The sequence below is a fragment of the Habropoda laboriosa genome, unplaced genomic scaffold, assembly GCF_001263275.1.
Source record: "Habropoda laboriosa isolate 0110345459 unplaced genomic scaffold, ASM126327v1 scaffold774, whole genome shotgun sequence".
Classification (NCBI taxonomy): domain Eukaryota; kingdom Metazoa; phylum Arthropoda; class Insecta; order Hymenoptera; family Apidae; genus Habropoda; species Habropoda laboriosa.
Window position 1 is genome coordinate 189,337 of NW_017100887.1, and position 18,395 is coordinate 207,731.

The 18,395-nt window shown below is 34.7% G+C and overlaps 1 protein-coding gene across 1 annotated transcript in view; it reads left to right on the forward strand.

Moving 5' to 3' along the window:
- LOC108577488 overlaps positions 1 to 18,096 on the forward strand; it is a 169,724-nt gene extending 151,628 nt beyond the window's left edge. Inside the window, exons 9-13 of the mRNA XM_017940647.1 lie at positions 4,153 to 4,251; positions 8,235 to 8,573; positions 12,415 to 12,630; positions 16,395 to 16,545; positions 17,360 to 18,096. Of these exons, the coding sequence (XP_017796136.1) occupies positions 4,153 to 4,251; positions 8,235 to 8,573; positions 12,415 to 12,630; positions 16,395 to 16,545; positions 17,360 to 18,096 (1,542 nt within the window). The remainder of the gene's footprint in view (positions 1 to 4,152; positions 4,252 to 8,234; positions 8,574 to 12,414; positions 12,631 to 16,394; positions 16,546 to 17,359) is intronic.
- Positions 18,097 to 18,395: the final 299 nt, after the last annotated feature.

An 18,395-nucleotide genomic window follows, 5' to 3' on the forward strand; every position in this document is an offset into this window, starting at 1 on the left:
CTTCAAAGTTATTAAAAAATTTAGCGATGTCGGAGGTACGTTAAAAATTACAGTTCGATTAAAGAAAAAGTGATTCCTTGTTCAAAAGTAAATTGAGATTTTGATAATTTTGTTGGACAAGGTTATTTTTGAGAAAATTAATTTGCAAAATTTACCGAATGTACAGGAATTTGTTATTAATGGTCTGGATTATATGCTTATGAAAACATGATCAAAAACATCATCTGTATGCATAAATAAAAGTTATTTTGCTGTTAATGACGTAATAATTGTTATCATATGATGTAATTATTGTAATCATAAATTCAGTAATGGAAACAGCAGATCATTAAAGGAAATTAAGATGCTTGAACACGTCGAAATGAATTTATACAAAATAGGACAATATATGGGGTGTCTTTTTTAACTGGATAAGGTGTAATATCTCAGAAGGAACTGAAACTGTCGAAACAATGTTCTTACAAAAGTCGCTTGGTATGATGGGGGACATAATGTGGTATAAATAGTTTTTCTCAGGTGAAATAATTTTACGGTCAAGTGTATTTTTTTCAATGGAACGCTATGTTTTTCTGTTCTTAATATTATAGCGTTTGTTGAAACGAATTCAACGAGGTGCCACATTAAGTCGTTTCAATTTATAGAAAGTTGTAAAATCGTAGAGAAGTTGTATTAAAGCAGCGTTTAGCTGGCCAAAGGCGTGCGACATGTACAGTAAATTCTCTACAAGTGTCAGTCAGTTTGGATTCTACAAGTGTCAGTATAGATGGTCCTACGCCTAGGTCTGCGTCATTGCTGCGCCTATGTTATCTCGCTCGCTGTCAGTCAAGCGTGTAACGCTACACCACTCGGTTTCTTTTACGAGATTTCACGGCTCGACAATAATAGAAAAATATAATTTCCTTAATTTTACTTTTTTCCATCTGAAATTTTTTTTAACATGTTGGTGAGATTTTTCTGATGAAACTGATATCAAACACGATATAATTTGTCTGGCGTGACAGTGAACGTGTTAATAAGTAATGTTGTTCAAATTATGTCGTGTTTTATGTCATTTTCATCAGAAAAATTTCATTAATATGTTACGAAAAATTTCGGGATAAAAAAACGTAAAATTAAAAAAGTTGGTATTTAAATCGCTTGGTTGCTTCGACTCACGTTTCATCCTTATCTTTTATTCGCTGTCCTTGCCTACATTCGGCAAACTACAAAGGTGGGCGCCAGGCTCGAAAACGTAGTCCCTGGACTCTACAAGTGTCAGGTTTAGGTTCCTTGCGGACTGACACTTGTGGAGAATTTATTGTATATATTGATTTGACTTCCAAATTCTATTTTACGACTTTTCATAAAACGAAAAGAATATATACATATATAAAGCGTTCCATTCAAAAAAAAGGAACTTGCTTTGAAATTTCCCCCACTACATTACCCATGAAAAAATTATTTACACCACATTATGTTCCCCGTCAAACCACGCAACTTTTATAGGAACACTTTTTCGATAGATTCAGTTCTTTCTGAGATATTCTACTGCGTACAGTTAAAAAAGACACCCTGTAGAAGATCGAAATCAATACCGTATAATATGTAAGTATACTTCGTATGTATACGTTCCTTCACTTTGACGGTCCACATACTTTTTCAGGCATTTGTCACCATTCGGTGAAAAATTGCATTAACAAAATTTTGTATCATCATTACAATTTTATTTATCTTAACTAAAGCATTGAATTTGATCTAAGCCATCACAGTTACAATGTAGAATGCATAAAAGTTTATCAAAATGACCCACAGTATTAACATAAATGATGTTATAAACTTACATGAAGATTGATTTCGCAAATTTAGCATTGGGTGTTGGAAAAATAATATGCACCGAAAAAAATGTTCTAAAATATTAACATCGATAAGTGTAGATTAAATGTACGACTACTTATTCAATAATTATTTTACAATACCAATTTGGTTTTGTGCAAGGAATCATTTATTTATCGATTGTAATATAATTTGAAAAACAATATAAATTTATTTTTTTTACATTATAAGTTTAAGGGTATTTCAACGTATAAAAGTTTTTTCATACAAGGATGAGTTGACCAACCGTGCTTCATGAATTTCACGGTGAATTGCTGAGAATGCAACTTTCCAGAAATTTAATTCAAAGTTTTGGAACGTCTAGTGCGCTGCTCTCAATTTCTGCTATATATTAGGGTGTCTTATCGCAAGTTGTGCGCTCTACGTTATTAACAATATATCAGGTGTTTGTACATAAAGGTGTACTTTTAATTCACAATGGAATGCTTTACTTGAAATTTTCTTCAGGGCATGTTTGATGGAAATCTCATAAACTGTATTATTTCTTGTCATCAACTCGATATGATTGGTTTTTTACGCTTACACACATAAGTCAAATTCGTTATCACTTAATTCTCCACATGACAATTATCTCGAAACAAATGAAACTCCATGAATGTTTTAAATATGCTAATAAGTATGGCAGTAAGTAATGTTATTAAAAAGTGGAATACATAACATAACAACGTTTCATCTAATTGAAGGATTTGCAACGAAATAATATCCATTTGTATTACTGTTCTCTGTTTGACAGAAAATATTTTCAAAAGTCGAAAAAAAAAGTTATTTAATGGTTTTTCTTACAATTCAATTTTCGCAAATATTGCAGTACAGATCAAGTCAAGTTCTTGAAATTTATGAAAAATTTACCGCAATGTTGTTAGCGTCTAGAATAAATATTCAATATGCTTCTATCGTTTCAATATCCGTTTGCGTACATTTCTTCGTACATGTTAATCAATAAGTTGAGGTTTTTTTAACTATGTCGCAACAATAGTGTCAAACTCGCTATTTCAATTTATTATTTTCTTTAAACATGAAAAGTTAAGTGTTGTATACCATATATCTTAAATATCTCCAATTTATTTCTTTTTCTTTAGAAATTTTCTGTCAGAGTGCTTCTTCTGTTAGACTTAAGATATCACTTACATATAACTCTAGATGATTTCGTCGTATTTATCTGCAACGTGTGAAAGAAATCAAGCTGTACTATGCATAATAGGCTATCACACGATAAGGAATACATAATTCTACATAGTTCTACATAATTCTAAAATACTTCAGCCATCCAAGACGAAGTTTGAATTAGTGTTTCATTAGTAACGTGTACATTTTTAGAAATACGTTAGATAAATAATGAGAAAACGCAGAATCCATTTTTTATTACTTGTATAATTCGTATATTATTTGCACACCCACATTTTGTTTTCAACATTTTAACTACTTATTTTTATATCATCTCGCGATATTACGACGTATTCCCTTAAAGCTGTGACAATATTGTTTACTCTTTAAGCTAGAAGAAACGATAAAAATGATATTGGTAATAAAAGATTTAAATTGATCGTCAATTTATTTCATGCAACATTTACGAAAAATGTTCGAGCACGTAATTTGGATAACAGTAAGCTTTCAATTTGTTACGACAAAATAGTTCAAAGACATTAACACTAACCTCACCACGTTTCGGTCAAACGACCGGTTTTTGAAATTTTGAAAACTAATTAAAAATTTTCTTTCTTCCTCGTATTTTGTTAAAAATAAAAATATGTAATTTTTTCTTCGTTCATTATTATCTAAAGGCTATTGTCTGCGTCTATATTGAATTCACGATCACCTGTGTATTTCTTCTCGGAAGAAATATGATTATTTCATAACACCTATTGTACCATAAAGTGACGGTACGGTTAGTGTTAACAAACTTTCTTCTCTGGTTGTTGAAAATCCTTCAATATCAATAATTGAAAATGAATGGAATGAATCGAACAAAAAAGCAATTACAACTTAGGTATCTAATCTTACCTTCCAAGAAGCTCATAGCATGCACATCTTCTCGGCTGACCCTCGTATATGCACGTATAGCAACTACTTTTATATTCATAACACACATTGTAACGTCGTTTTGCTGTCTTCTCGATCTACATTATACACGGTACCTTTACGTTCGAGTTTGAATTAGCATTTCTTCCATAAGGACTGAACTCCTCTAACAGCATTTACGTGCTACTAGATTAAACTAGAGCCCGCTTCTCCTTTACATATCCGTGATTAGAACTGTCTCTGCGAGTATCAACGTTTTAGAGCCGGAGTAGCGGCGAGGAAGGACTATCGCCAAGCCAAAGCAGCGACTACGAGGATCAAGAAGAACTAGAGAATCAACACTCGGCCGCCGTACACACAGTACGTGACATATACAAGTCCGCCTTTCACGAGTGTCTCCTTTCTACTTTCTGCTCTCTGTCGTTGTGCTGCTGCAGTGTGTTGCATGATTGTTGTTCCTTAGAACAAATGTCCCTTTAATTATGCTGTAGAGACTACTAAGCGGCGTGCATACAGTCACCACGGAAAGTAAGTTAACGCTCCCGCGAAGCTATTCAAATTGATGAAAAGATCGTGAACATTACGCTACTATGAGACGAGACGTTATTTTCGTTCGTTTTTTTATTTCTGCAAGATTCGTGTATTCGGTAGCGATTTTAGCAGAGTTTTAGGAATATTATATTTACTACCGATAATCACCGATTTTAATGAAATTTTTTTCTTGGCAATCGTCCACATCAAAGGAGTGAGAATCGCTCTCGAAATCGAGGGTAGTAAGCGTACTTATTGTTAGTGCAATATCTTGAAAACTATTAGTGACAGGGGGATGGTGTGAATTGACGAAATTTGTATTTCTGAACGACGAATGTGGCTGTGTAAACAGATTTGGAAAACCTCCATTTGTTTGTTCTACAAATTACAACTTTTTTCATGAATTTTTCTCGTAAAATAATTACAGATTTTGTGTAATACGAAATACGGATAAATCAGAATTCTGACTTTTCGCAAAATAAAAGAAACAATTATTCTTAAAATTTGCTCTAATTCTATGTTAGCCCGAGGCTTACAGCACGTTGCAAACAATAATTTACAGTTTCCTGTCTATGATGATTCTCGAATTTAATATTTTTCTGAAATTTAAAGAATGTGTTGTATAAATTTGCAATTGTAAACTTTATTAGCACTGTTTGATCTGTCGAAAAAGGATCGAGAGTATTTGAATTAATGTATGGGTTGAGAAATGTGTGACAGTGAACCGAGATCTGGACGAAAACGGCAAACATTAAGGCGGCAAAACAAATCAGTAGCCCGGGAAATAAGGAAGAATCTTTTAACAACATCTGAAGAAATAAAAGAAAATTTTGTTTTACTCACCCATTTAATGCAAGTATAGCAGAGGATAAGAGAAGCCGGACTTCATGGCCACGTGTGCCGCAAAGAAACAATTACACTTTTCGTATGAACACATAATATTATTTGGAGTGTTGAATAAAAATTCGAAATTTTCAATTAAAATCAGAGACAATACGTTTGGAGAAAGACTGGAGAAGCGTTTAAAATGGACAATCTAAAAACAACCGTGAAACGGGTCGGTTTTGATATGGAGGATCTTTAATTATTATTAACGTCAGACTAACAGCAATTAAGTACATAGAAATACTGAAAGATTTATTCAGTTCTGCAGTTAAAATCGGTTCTGGACGTAATTTTATTATATCGACAAGATAACGACCCCACACACGAAACCAAAATTATAATACTATTTCCTCTCAACCCTACTGAGCACATACGGGATCATTTAAAAAGAAACATTTTGGTAGAAAAAAACAAAAATACTTTGAAAAAAGAATGGCGTGGCACAAGTGCAGACGTAACAAGAAATTAATTTGCAGCATACTGAATTCTCTAAAGGCTATTATAGAAGCAAAAGTATATAACACTCGCTACTAATTCAAGTAAAATATGAAAAATTTTGAAGAAAATTTAAATCGTTAACTTACTTTCCGATGCTGTAACAATGGAAACACGTACTTTTTTTTTATTATACATTCTTAATTCTTTACGACTGAATCAACTTTGGTTTTATTTTGTATACGTTATATACGTTAACAAAGTTATACCGCTATTATTTACCTTGTATACCTTGAATTTATATGTTTGCCATTGATCGTTACCTTATATACTTTTCGTGGCGACTGTACGTACTAAAACGATGCATATTGTTGGCTTAGTAGAAGAGTAACGTCGGTTTCAACGTAGCTACTATAAGATAACCTTCTAACAATCTACTTCTAGTTATCCAATGGAAGTTTCTTTAAAACAATCGCTGGTTTATGGATTTGTAAATTTGCAAATTAATCATGTCGAATAATAACGAAATACATTAGCTGACTCCTGGAAAATAAAATTTAATTACGAAAGTTAACTGTATTTCGTTCTGGTAGGAAATTAATTACCGCTGAATCCAACAATATTGACAAACAAACAAAGCGCATTGCGGATTACTCTTACACGAAAGAACGATTATTTGTAAATAAAAAATGGACCGATAACGAAAACAATGGTCAAAAGATGTTGCGGCGGAATTATAAAATACTAATGTTATTCGTTCAAAAGAACAGTTTCATTGAACAGGAAACTGAATAAAGCATTACATTTTGTTTTAATCCGTAAAACGATGTTACATTTCTTCTAAATAATGTATTTTCATGAGTACTTGAAAAAACATACCGGGTGAGTTGAATTGATACTGATACATCACTTGTTCTTTTAGCATTAGCTATTTAAATAGTACAAAATTTAACCACTTTTCCCAGAATAAAGCTGATAAGTTGAAAAATTTTTTTACATGATTTTAGTGTAAACAGTCGATAAATTGAATAATAAAAGTAACAAAACCGACGTTACTTTCTTATTAACCCCATGGTGGAAAAATCCAAGTACGTTAAAATCTAGGATATTTATTTTTCTTAATTTTCTGTATCTTGTTTGTCTGCTGGGGTAAGTAACTCTTCGATATTGTTAGTTTATCTTCACTCATCTGGCTAGCTTTTGATACAAAAATTTTCACGATACTCTTTTAACTCACGCCTAACGATTCTTTTATTTTAACCCTTTCGCGACGGCGGAACTAGGCAACGATACGCCACTAACGGACGGGTCGTCGTGCCATTAGTGCACACCATGAGTGTCTCGCGTTTTTCGAGCTCCCAGTGTGTCCGTGTAAAACCTTAGAGGATTTCGTTGGAACAGCAGAGGACTTATTGCATAAAGGGAATGTTGTCGAGGCCTTGTTCTGTATTTTAAAATAAATCTTCACTTCGAGTTGTTGAAGCGCGAGCCAATGCGACGCGCTTAGTGGATGCCGGATATAACCGGCGCTAGCCAGTGTGAAGCATTTAGTGGGTGCCGGATATAACCGGCGCTAGCTAGTGTGAAGCAATTAGTGGATGCCGGATATAACCGGCGCTAGTCGCGAAAGGGTTAAATACACAATTGATTCGTTGCATTTGACCAAACCGAATCTCCTTTGAACTTCGATCCAGATCGGTGAAGTCGACATTAGTACATTTTATGTTCAGTATTAAACGCATATAAGTTTTGTACATCCGTTAGTCACTAGTTTGAACTTCCTGTTTTAGTACCACTTCACTGCACTGTGTAGATGTATTGTAACGAGTAATGAGATTCCAATAATAATTAAAGGCACACACATCAAAGGTAAAAGTAGATGCTTGCGAATATTACTACGATATATACTATACAATCACAACACATGCGTCTACTCCACCGACAAGTCGACAACGACAACACGTAGGATCAAAGCCGAAGTTCATTAGCCTCTGAATCTACCACGGACGTGCCTTATGTAAAATCGTTGCATGTTTCGCGAAACCACAGAACATTCGGTATAATCACGAGAAAGATTCCAAATCTCGATCCCTATTGTAAAAAGACTTCATTGACCAACTTTGCATTAATCGAGGATCTATGCGGATGAAAGAGCTGAATGTTGCCACAACCCGATCGCATTACGATAGGAGGGTAGTTCAAAGTCAAACGATTTAAATGGCATCGTAGAGAAGAAAAGCGTTGGACTTAATTTTATAAGTCCGCTCCTTGAAGGAAAAATATGCCAATATTTCGTCGCAATCTCACAATTTCTTGTTTCAGCATTGTACACGTAGAGTGCCTTTCATATTCTACTAAGAACGCGCCGTGATTTCGTATAATTCCTCGATTTATCTTACTATCATGAAATTCCTTTCTTCACTTCGATACATGTAAAGAGAGGAAAGCTCTTTGTATTTCGTCCTTCTGCAATATTTTGTTAAAATTTTCAGTCGGAAGCTAGCGCTTTGCTCGAAGGCGACGCCAGAGCAGGAGTCGCAGGACGAGCAAGAAATTTGAGGCATGACGTACAGCGGAAAATTTCGAGGCTCCGGCAGGATCGTGCCTCTTCCGAGGCCTTCCCATGCAGCGCGAGCAGCGTGGAGAGTCTTCCGAGCGGAAGTGGTTCGAGCACGCAGGCACTTGTGCGTGCAGGAAGCAATCACAGTTCAATATCTTACGAGGACAGAGATGCTATCAGTCCGACATCCATTGGTCCTGTGCTTTGCAGAGCTAGGGCTTTGGTCGATTATACACCTAGTCCTTACGACAAAGAAGCACTGAAGTTCAAGGTTTGTTTATTTTTATCATCACCTCGTAAAATCATTTCACTCATTCCGGTAATTTTCAGTTCGTCGTTCTTGCGTTAAATATTTAAATAAGCATTTTCTAGAATAATTCAATATTGCTACCTGTAATTTTGTGTCACATTAACCCTTATGTCAATAACCGGGCACCCTTTTGCACATTTTTCTCACTTAAAGTATTCGATCTTCCCGGTAAAGGATTCAATATCCGGCCCGGTCGTTGTTACTTGGCACATTTCCTATACATGTATGCTTCAAGTTTAGAACTTTGTTATCAGCAAACTACTAAAATTGGACGATAAGGTAGACGTCAATTGTGGTTATTGACATAAGGGTTAATTGTGCATGCATAAGTTTCCTTGATTTTTCTTCCGTTCATTTCGAAAAGAACAATTTTGGACACTATATCTAACGTTTAAGTGTATTCTGAACTGATTTTCAAAAATAAGAGAATATTTCTTTTTTAAAGTGATGCATTTTATACGGTTACTTTATGACGTCAATAAGTTGGGCACTATTTAATCACACTTTCAGACAATACAACATATTAGAGTAGTATTTACTTTTCCACTTCTATTTATTTGGTCAGTATTTTTCTTAATTAATTGTATGTATTTAAAAAAAAAATAGTCAGTAAAAATGAATATTTTGGTCGATAAAAATAATTAATTGTCAGTATTAAATCGAATTTTGTCGGTACAATTTTGTTTATTTGATTGGTATTAACGTGTTTCTTGGTGTTATTGCACACTGGCCATCTATTTAAAATACTGACAAATTATTATGTTTTTTATGTAAATACTGATAGTTTTTCTATTAATCGATGCAATACTGACCACTTATATTACGTACTGACGTTCTATTTCAAATACTGACCAATTATTTAAAATACTGATTACAAATTTTTTTAAATACCGACCCAACAAATAGCAACCTTATTTTTCTATCATCCCTCAACATTGGTCCATCTTGTAGAATACGATTTCGATCAGATAACAGAAAGATATGCTTTAAAGAAACAATAATTAGCCATTTATCTGATTATTACTTTGTTATAATTTTTTTATTGCAAAAACATGTTTTTGCGAAGGTCCATTTAGACTAAATCGTCGATAACTTCCTTTCTAACTCTTTATTTATTAGTACATCCTCTTTTATAAGCCATGGCTAGCTTTTGGCTTGTATATTTAAAAAAAATCTAGGCACTACTAGTATTATTACATATGGACACTCCCGTTCGTAAATATTAGGACACTTATTGAATGCAAACTAAATCTGAACAGTCATTAGAAAATTATTAAGATCCAAAAAAAATATTCAGTTTGGAATCTTTAGCATAAGGAGCACATATATTTTTATTGTTATACACCTATCCCCCGATTTACACGGTACTTTATTTACACGGTTTTCAAAATAACGGCTTTTCAGAAATATAAACTTTTAAAAATAAAAGTTTACGCTGCGCACATACCTTTTTTGCACACAAAAAGCATTCATTATTGTAACGTAAAGTTTGCTGCCGCCGCGGATCTTTCATTGACGACCGGCTATTTTCGCCTTCATCGATCGCTCGCTGGAAACTAAACCCTGACCCTGAATATTTTTTGTTTTTCATTTTTATTTTATTTTTATTTTACATTTAAAATAATGAATTTAATTAAATCACGGACTAAATTATGCGCATTTTGTTTTTTCCCCGATTTACACGGTTTTTCATACAAAAAGCCATGATTTCGATTTACACGGTATTCTGAGGAACCGATCATCCGTGTAAATCGGGGGACAGGTGTATTGTCACCTTAATCCCATAAGTTCGTGCCGAAAGCGAAACAAAATTTAATGAAAATCCAAGGGAATAGTATAGCGACGACATAATGATCTTACCAATAAAGAAAAATAGGAAAAAGTTGTGGAACGAGAAGGCGCTCACGTCTTTTTTTTTATCAAATTTAATGGTTTATTGGAGATATTGATCTAAATTATAAAATTCGACACAAACTTATGGGATGACCTAATACTTAAATACTTAATAAATTCTAAAGAGAATGCAATAATTAAATTTTGCTTCTTTCCATTGCACTTCCTTCCTTAATTTTCGTAAATGAACATTTTCTGGATAAGTGTATTAGGAGTCGTACTTTCCTTGACACTGTAGTACGCTAAAAGTAGATAACTCTAGCAGTATTTAGAAATATTAATAGTGGATCAGTTCAAAATCAACTCTGTTTAATACTAAAACTTGGTTGTTCTACTATTGAGTTTACTACGTCTAGTTATAGTATTAAGGTGACGATATGACACTAACTTTGGCGGAAATAAATGTAATTTAGATCATATCTCTGGTTGGCATAACTCAAAAAATGTCAATTTTGATTTTTTTGCACAGCTAGATTCCATAGATACAGCATTTTTATCGTCTAAAATGGTAAATTTCTAACTTCCTTAGTTTCATACCAGAGTGCAAATGAAATTATACGATCAGTATTCAACTATTAGTCAAATTCAAACTTTAGACCGTTGTTCCTGTAAAATTTACATTTTTTTAGGTACAGTCACTATCACCGTTAAGCAGCGATATAATACTCTCTGTACGAACATAATAGGTGTCCCAATACTTATGAACGTCAGTGTAAGTATAAGTATACACGCCAAAACAGTCAGGAATCTGTTTGAAATATTTCTTTTGCCAAATGAGAAAAGAAAATCTTGAAATTTGATGACAAAGGTCACGTAAAACTAAGAACTATCCTGTCACAGATCCTTATTAACAATAATAGAATAGTATACCTTAACTGAACTGCAACCAAAGACACGTGTTACGATAGATGTCTAGCATTCGATGAGTGTTTTATAATCCTAGTTTTAGTGATTCAATGTTTCATTAGATAATGGAATCGTGTACACATATTTACACAACATTAATTTAATGTTATTCCCAAGTAAACTGTTAATTAAATACACAGGGTGAGTTGCGCAAACTGGTATAAGTAAATATCTCCGAACTGACGTGAGACATCAGAAAAGTGTTGAGACTTCTATCGTAACAGGTGGTACATTTTCCGTGGTACGTGAAATATTTTTAGATTGTGTAAATTTTGAGTTTTCAACGATAAATTTTTGACCCCGTGGCCATTTAGGATATGCGAAAGCGAATGCAGTAACATGTTATAATTTGACCTTCAAATGACCTTGACTGGCGAAATTGGTTTACTAATGGTGTCTGTCACTGTTGCTACTTACCATGTATTCGACACTGTCAAAATGTTACAACAGATGTTCAAAATGTTTTCCACCTACTTCTAAACATTTACGAATTCTCGGTTGAAGAGACTGTAGTATTGAAGTCAACATCTGAGGTGTACTTTCTGTACAAACTTATCGAAGTCTGCCCTTTATATCTTCTTTTGTTGTCGTTGCATTTTTCATTGCTGGTTCGTTAGTAAACCCCCCCGCAGAAAGAAATCGAAGGGCGTCAAGTTTGTTCAATTATCCAATAATTGTACTATATCATCTACATAATTTAATAATGCATGTTAAGACTGTTAAAAAGTAATAGTTACTGGAATTTTGGGTTCAAACATGAAAAAATCCTTTAGAAACTGTTATCATCCGTTGAATTTCCTTTAGATTTCCTTCAGACTGAAGTTGTTTTCTTCCTTCGAAACTTTTCGATGCTACGTACATCACTTCATAATAACACTAGCCAACTCGAATGAACGCATGTGTAGAAACTTGTGTTTAATGCTTTGAATTACAAAGTGTAGAGGTTCTGAAAGGATTCCACGTGCAATGTGCCAAGCAAATTGCAACACGACTTTTGTTGCAGAAGGGAGACATCATCGACGTGATACAAATGAACAAGAGTGGTCTATGGAAGGGTGTTTTGCACAGCAGGATAGGCCACTTTAAGTTCATAAACGTCGAGATACTAAACGACAGGGTTCCTAGGCGCGGCGAACCTGAAGGGCGAGGGAAGTGGGGCCAGAGGTATAGGCAGAAACCCGGTTCCGTTCAAGAGCTCTTGCAGAGAATGAATCTTCAGGTAGAGAGCAATATCTTGCCACGACTCGAACAAACTGATTCGCATTTGCATCGTTTCGAATGCAAAGTAGGGAACCTGTTTTTATACGTTTCTTTATTTGCTGGACCTTTCCCTTTTCATCCATATCCCACCTCACAGTCCACCTCTTCTTGCGTACACCTTTTATACCACGTACAATACACATTCCCACGGATCGTGGCGTGCTCCTTTTTCGTCAACACTTCCTTTTTCTATCTTCCTTTTATCCTACACCCTCGGTTCCTAACTTCTGCTTTTGTTGTGTTATTCGGTGCTCTTAGTGATTGATATTTAGTTGCCTCTTTTGTACGAGCTTATAAGGTAAAGGTACCAGTAGTTGACCAGTTTTTAGAAAAACGCAAAAAATAAGGTTTCTATAGGTGATTCTCTTTTGAAATAAAATGCACCTGACATGCCAAGACATCTATCGATTAAATTTCAAAAGAATTACATGTGAAATGAAGTATGCGTAGTAACAACGGACGTCTAAATTCATTAAGGTAAGTAATATGCCTCCATATTGCTATTTCCTTAACGTTTCTGTTAAGAACAGCTGCAGAACTCTTCGTGACTGAATTATTTACCTATTAAATTCTCACAGCGTTTTCTAAGTGATAAATGCAACGTTTCTGTTATTCTAACCACAAAAAGCAATAGTTTATTGGGGGGTCAAATTCTGAATCTTGTTATTCTAATAGTTTTTAGAAGTTGACCGGGGTGGTCAATTACTGACGTGAGTTATTTAAATTTGTTTACGATTTATAATGTATCCATTTTGTATTTAACTTTATTAGAAGTACAAAATATAGTTCTAAATTTTGTAGCATACTGCGTTTTAGTGGATGACCGCATGGTCAACTATTGACTGATCCACGGTCAATTATTGACTCCGTCCAGTGTCCACTTTTTTAAAATAACCATGTGCGTGATATTATAAACACCACCGGGAAATTAAAATGCATTTACTTAATTATTTACTTTAGAAATTTATTTATTTATTTAAAAAATTTTTTTTTATTTATTTTTATTTTTATTTCATCCATGGAAATGTACGGGCGATTATGGAAGTGGCCAGAGAAGCCTGATGTGCTGGACTATGAGTGGAAGGCTGTAGTTTCTCATATCAATGAGCCCACGAAATCGAGCAGAACGCGCAACGTCTACTCTGTTTCCGAATTGTACTTGTTTTATTTCTACTTTCCATTCTAATTATAACTTGTGCTGGTAATTGTTGAAAATAAACGATACTAAAATGATTGCCAACATTATTGCTTTAACCCTCCTTCTAGTATAAGTGGTCAACTATTAACGAACAGAGGGTCAATTACTAGTGTTTTCATTTTTAAGAGTGGTCAACTTCTGAAGCAATAACTGAATGTTTAAATATGTTTTTAAAATTTTTATAACATAACTTTTTGAAAAAATTGGTCTTGTTACATCGTCTAGAAGGGTTAAAGAGTATCCCCAGGCATCAACTCTCGCTATTTAATCACAGAGCAAGTGGTTACTATTGTTCGCGTGGAGGATTTCTCTTAACTGGTCAACTACTGGTACCTTTACCTTAAACCATGGATGTAAAATCCATGAATTAGCAGATTCTACGTTTCTTTCGAGAAGAATATTTAAACAACGAAGTTCTCAGTGAAGACAAATGCAATATGTTATTACAAACATACGTACGATTGCAATACGCAGAGTGTTCCAGGTTTCTTTCATCAAACTGTGTTAGCACGTTCGACAAGTGAAAATAAGAAGGAATGTTGTACAGGGTATCCTAAAAATTAGTTCCATATTTTATTGTTAAATAACTTCTAAATGAAAGGAAAGAATGTCGATCTTTTTATGTGTATCAATTATTGAAGCTTGGGAGCTAAACATGTAAAACGATATCGTCCATATAGTCAAAGTGACATGTCTAAAGGTGTCCGCTTTAATGTTAATTTCTTGGCGAATATTTCCTTTAAGTTAGTTTCTTAGCGTGGACCTTGTTCTTTAAGAAATTCCAAAGAGGCTGACTGGTCTAGCGATTTGGGCAGCCAATCGATGCTGCCACTTTTGGAGTTCAAATGGCCTGGAAGCATGTCTCTTAGAAGTAATGTTAGAATCACATGTTTTCTAGACCTAACTCGTCCACTTCGCGTGATAAGAAATTTCGCAACATGTTGCCAAAATATTGCGTAAAACAATGCTTAAAAAATCAATTCCTAAGCACGATGACGGACAAAGGTGTTCGGTTCTTGTTCAACACTGTCACGCACGCTTCGAATATCTTCCGCCAAGCATCCGGTTTGAGGATGGCCAGAAATTCTTTAATTGTTTTGTGATCAAACACACGATTTCGATCGAATTTGCCTCGTAGTTTTCTTACAACATTAGCGAACACTAATTTGGATTGTGCAGCGCTCTATAATAAATCTCCTATGTATCTACTCCGCAACAGTCAAATACCAACTGACATCGTTGCGTCGTTCCAAAATGGCAAGCAATTGAAGTGTGGGACTAATTTTTGGTACACTTGAAACCAATATTCTTTACTAAGATTATAACAAAAATACAAAATAAGAACGCACTGGTTCTTCGTACGATATAACGTGGGAACAAATTCGCGGTACTTATCTAATCTGTTTACACAGGTTGAGCAATGTAACTTCTGTTAATATCGGTGAGTTATACTACATATTTCGTATCAGGATGTTGCAAGTATTTTCGAATCAAGAGTACGTCGATATTCATTTTATCTACCACTGTGCAGTGAAAATTTTCGAAATGTTATGAGAGATAAAATCGTCTGCACGAACAGATTAAATAAATATCGTCAATTTGTTCCCATAAGTTTCTAATAGAACATTTAATAACCTATGTTTGCATAACATTTGTCTCTTTGTTTTTACTTACGGAACATGCTGACACAGTTTAACAAGAAAAACCTGCGGCTCTTCCCATAAAGTGGTCTCTTAAATTTTCACGTTTTGAATCACTTCTAAATTATACAATATATGAAAAATTGTTGTACATAAAAGTTGCGTGATTTCGAGAGGGTCATTAACTTTGACTGAAAGACAATTTTGTATTTTTAAGCGTTAATGTTTTCCCTTTTTTTTCTTTTTTAATTTGAAGGAATATGTAATTTTAACAACGAGTGAATATGTATTAACTTTTAACGACCCTAATAGCGAACGAAATATTTTACCTTGCTTTTTGAAAATTTGTTTTGCGTAACGCTAATACGACTTTAATTACGTGGGTAATGATATTTGTACCAGCTTGTTCTGTTTTACCGATGAAGTTAAGTGAAACATTTACAGTTTGTACGATAACTTCTTAAGTTAATTACTATCTAGGATACTAAATTCATGGCGGAAAGTATAAACTTGCTTTTATTAGTTACAGTTGGTCCCTGGAACAGCCAAAATTCGAATAATCAATGTTTCCGATAATTGATATTCGACTGCGAGTTCTAAATTCAACATTTTCAATGAAACACTTTCCGTTAAATTGAAACATACTGTTTTCATAGCCTTTTATATCTTACTTTGTTTATTATTATTATTGCCCTACTGGCTAACTTGAATTCAAAAGATTTACTTTAATTGTAAATACGGAACATAAAATGTTGAAAAATCTGCAAATGTAACTTATGTGGAGTTTAATTTTCGAGTTACAATGAATATACAACAGATGCGATATTTGGATCCAGATAGAATAGAAACCGAGAGAATACAACTTCGAATAACGTATCTTTCTAGGAGCACATTCCTGTTTTTGTATTGAATGGATACGAGGATTTGGAGCTCTTTCGGGAAATTGAGCCTGCGGATCTTGATTACTTGCGCATACATCAGCCGGAACATCGAGCTAAAATACTTACAGCGGTACAACTGTTACACGAACTCCAATGTAAGTAAAGAACTGTTATTTAATCCCTATATTTCTCGTTAATCGTTATTATTCTAACGTGTGTATGTCGAAGAATATCAATATTTAACATTGAAATCAGTTAATTTCCTTGTACTCCATAGACTTCTAAGTTTGCTTAAAATATTTCATCGATTCTGGTAATGGTAAGAATTTCGAGAAACGTTTGTCAAAGTAAATATGTTACAGATTAGACATTTTACCGCTTGAATGCACGGGAAATGAATATTGTCAAGGTTAAATTTAAGTTTTGTTAAAACTGCTAAATTAGTATTACACGTAGAATTGCATTTGTATTTATATATTACACATACTTACACATACACTACCGGCGAAAAGTTTGGAATCACCGAGCATTGCAATTTGCACAAAAATTTCCAGAAAAAAGTCGGCGACTTTGAGAATTTTTTATCGTTTGAATGAATTGGTACGAGATGAATTGATAAAAGTAGAATGGAGATAAACATCAAATCTATAATAAATTAGCAGCAGATTTAATATTGATGAAAAGTGGAAGGTGATTCCAAAATTTTGGCCGGTAGTGTACGTGTAAACACATTTACGTGCACGGAAGAAAGACTTTTTTCTTAAAAATAAGATGCACACGTAAAGAAATATGTTACCGTTGCTTGACGTATTTACTAAAGTTGTTAACATGTTAATTTGAATTTTCTTCGTGTTAAAACATCTAAACGATTAATAAAAGTTAGTAAGTCTTTCTGCCTGTTCGCGAATATACCGTAGCTTTGAAGGCAACACATGAAAGTATAGCTTTGGTTTTGTTCTGTCTTAATAGCTGGAAGCGAGGGTGAGTTAGCTTCAAGCTCAGAGGGCGACGAGGTGAGTCGACTGGTCTTAACCTCTGGCCAGACATCCGGCCATTGTTCACCGTTTAATCGTCGCCAGTTCCCACGGGACTCTGGCTGTTACGACGCTCACAAGAATCCCACCAGTCGGCGAACCGTAAGCCCAGAATCGGCGACAAGCTCTAAGCTGCCCAGAGAAAATAATCTCGATGCTACAGCGCCTACGAAGAACGTCAGCGGCATTGGCACAGAAGGAGGCGCTGTTTCCGATGGCAAAGATGACTTCCATCCTAACATACCAATCACTGGCAACGTAACTGCTCAAAAAGAGGGTCAGTTCGATAAGTCACCGTTGCTGCGTAGCGGAAATGTTCGATTTATCGCAAAAAGGGGGAACTTTGGCGAAACTGTGGTAATCGAAGACGCTTGCGAAAGCGGACAGAAACTTGGGGGTGTAGCGAAGTACGTAGTTGGAAGCAGCGACCTTGGCCTTGAGGGTACCGGCAATGTTGCTGGTCTTGGTCAAAGGGGTTGCCTGAGCGAGAAATCTAGCGATTCTGGTGTTAGTTCTTCCAGCATCAGTTCAGCTCCGCCACCTAGGGATAAAGTTCTTGCTAACGTTGCTTTAGATTCACCCACTAAAAACTTTAGTAATTTTACCAGAGCATCTCCAACTTCTCAAGCAGCTAATAATAAGAATCAGACTGGCGAGGCTAGTTACGAGTGAAAAGCAATATAGAGATGTGTAACAAAACTATAGAAATGTTTCGATTTATCTTGCCTTTATATTATATTTTCATAAGTTCGTAATCGTAAATTATCTTTCACGATAGAATTTGACGACTTGGAGATTGTTAACGCCTAATGTTATCGGAGTTCTTCTGCTGTGTCGTAAGTACTCTACTCTATTTACCGAAGTTTAGTCTTTTTGACGCGCGTCCATTTGGACAGATTAGAAGACACACCGTAACCAATGGTTTTCGTACGGGGACAACCATCGAAATCCTTTGCAAAATGAGAAGGACA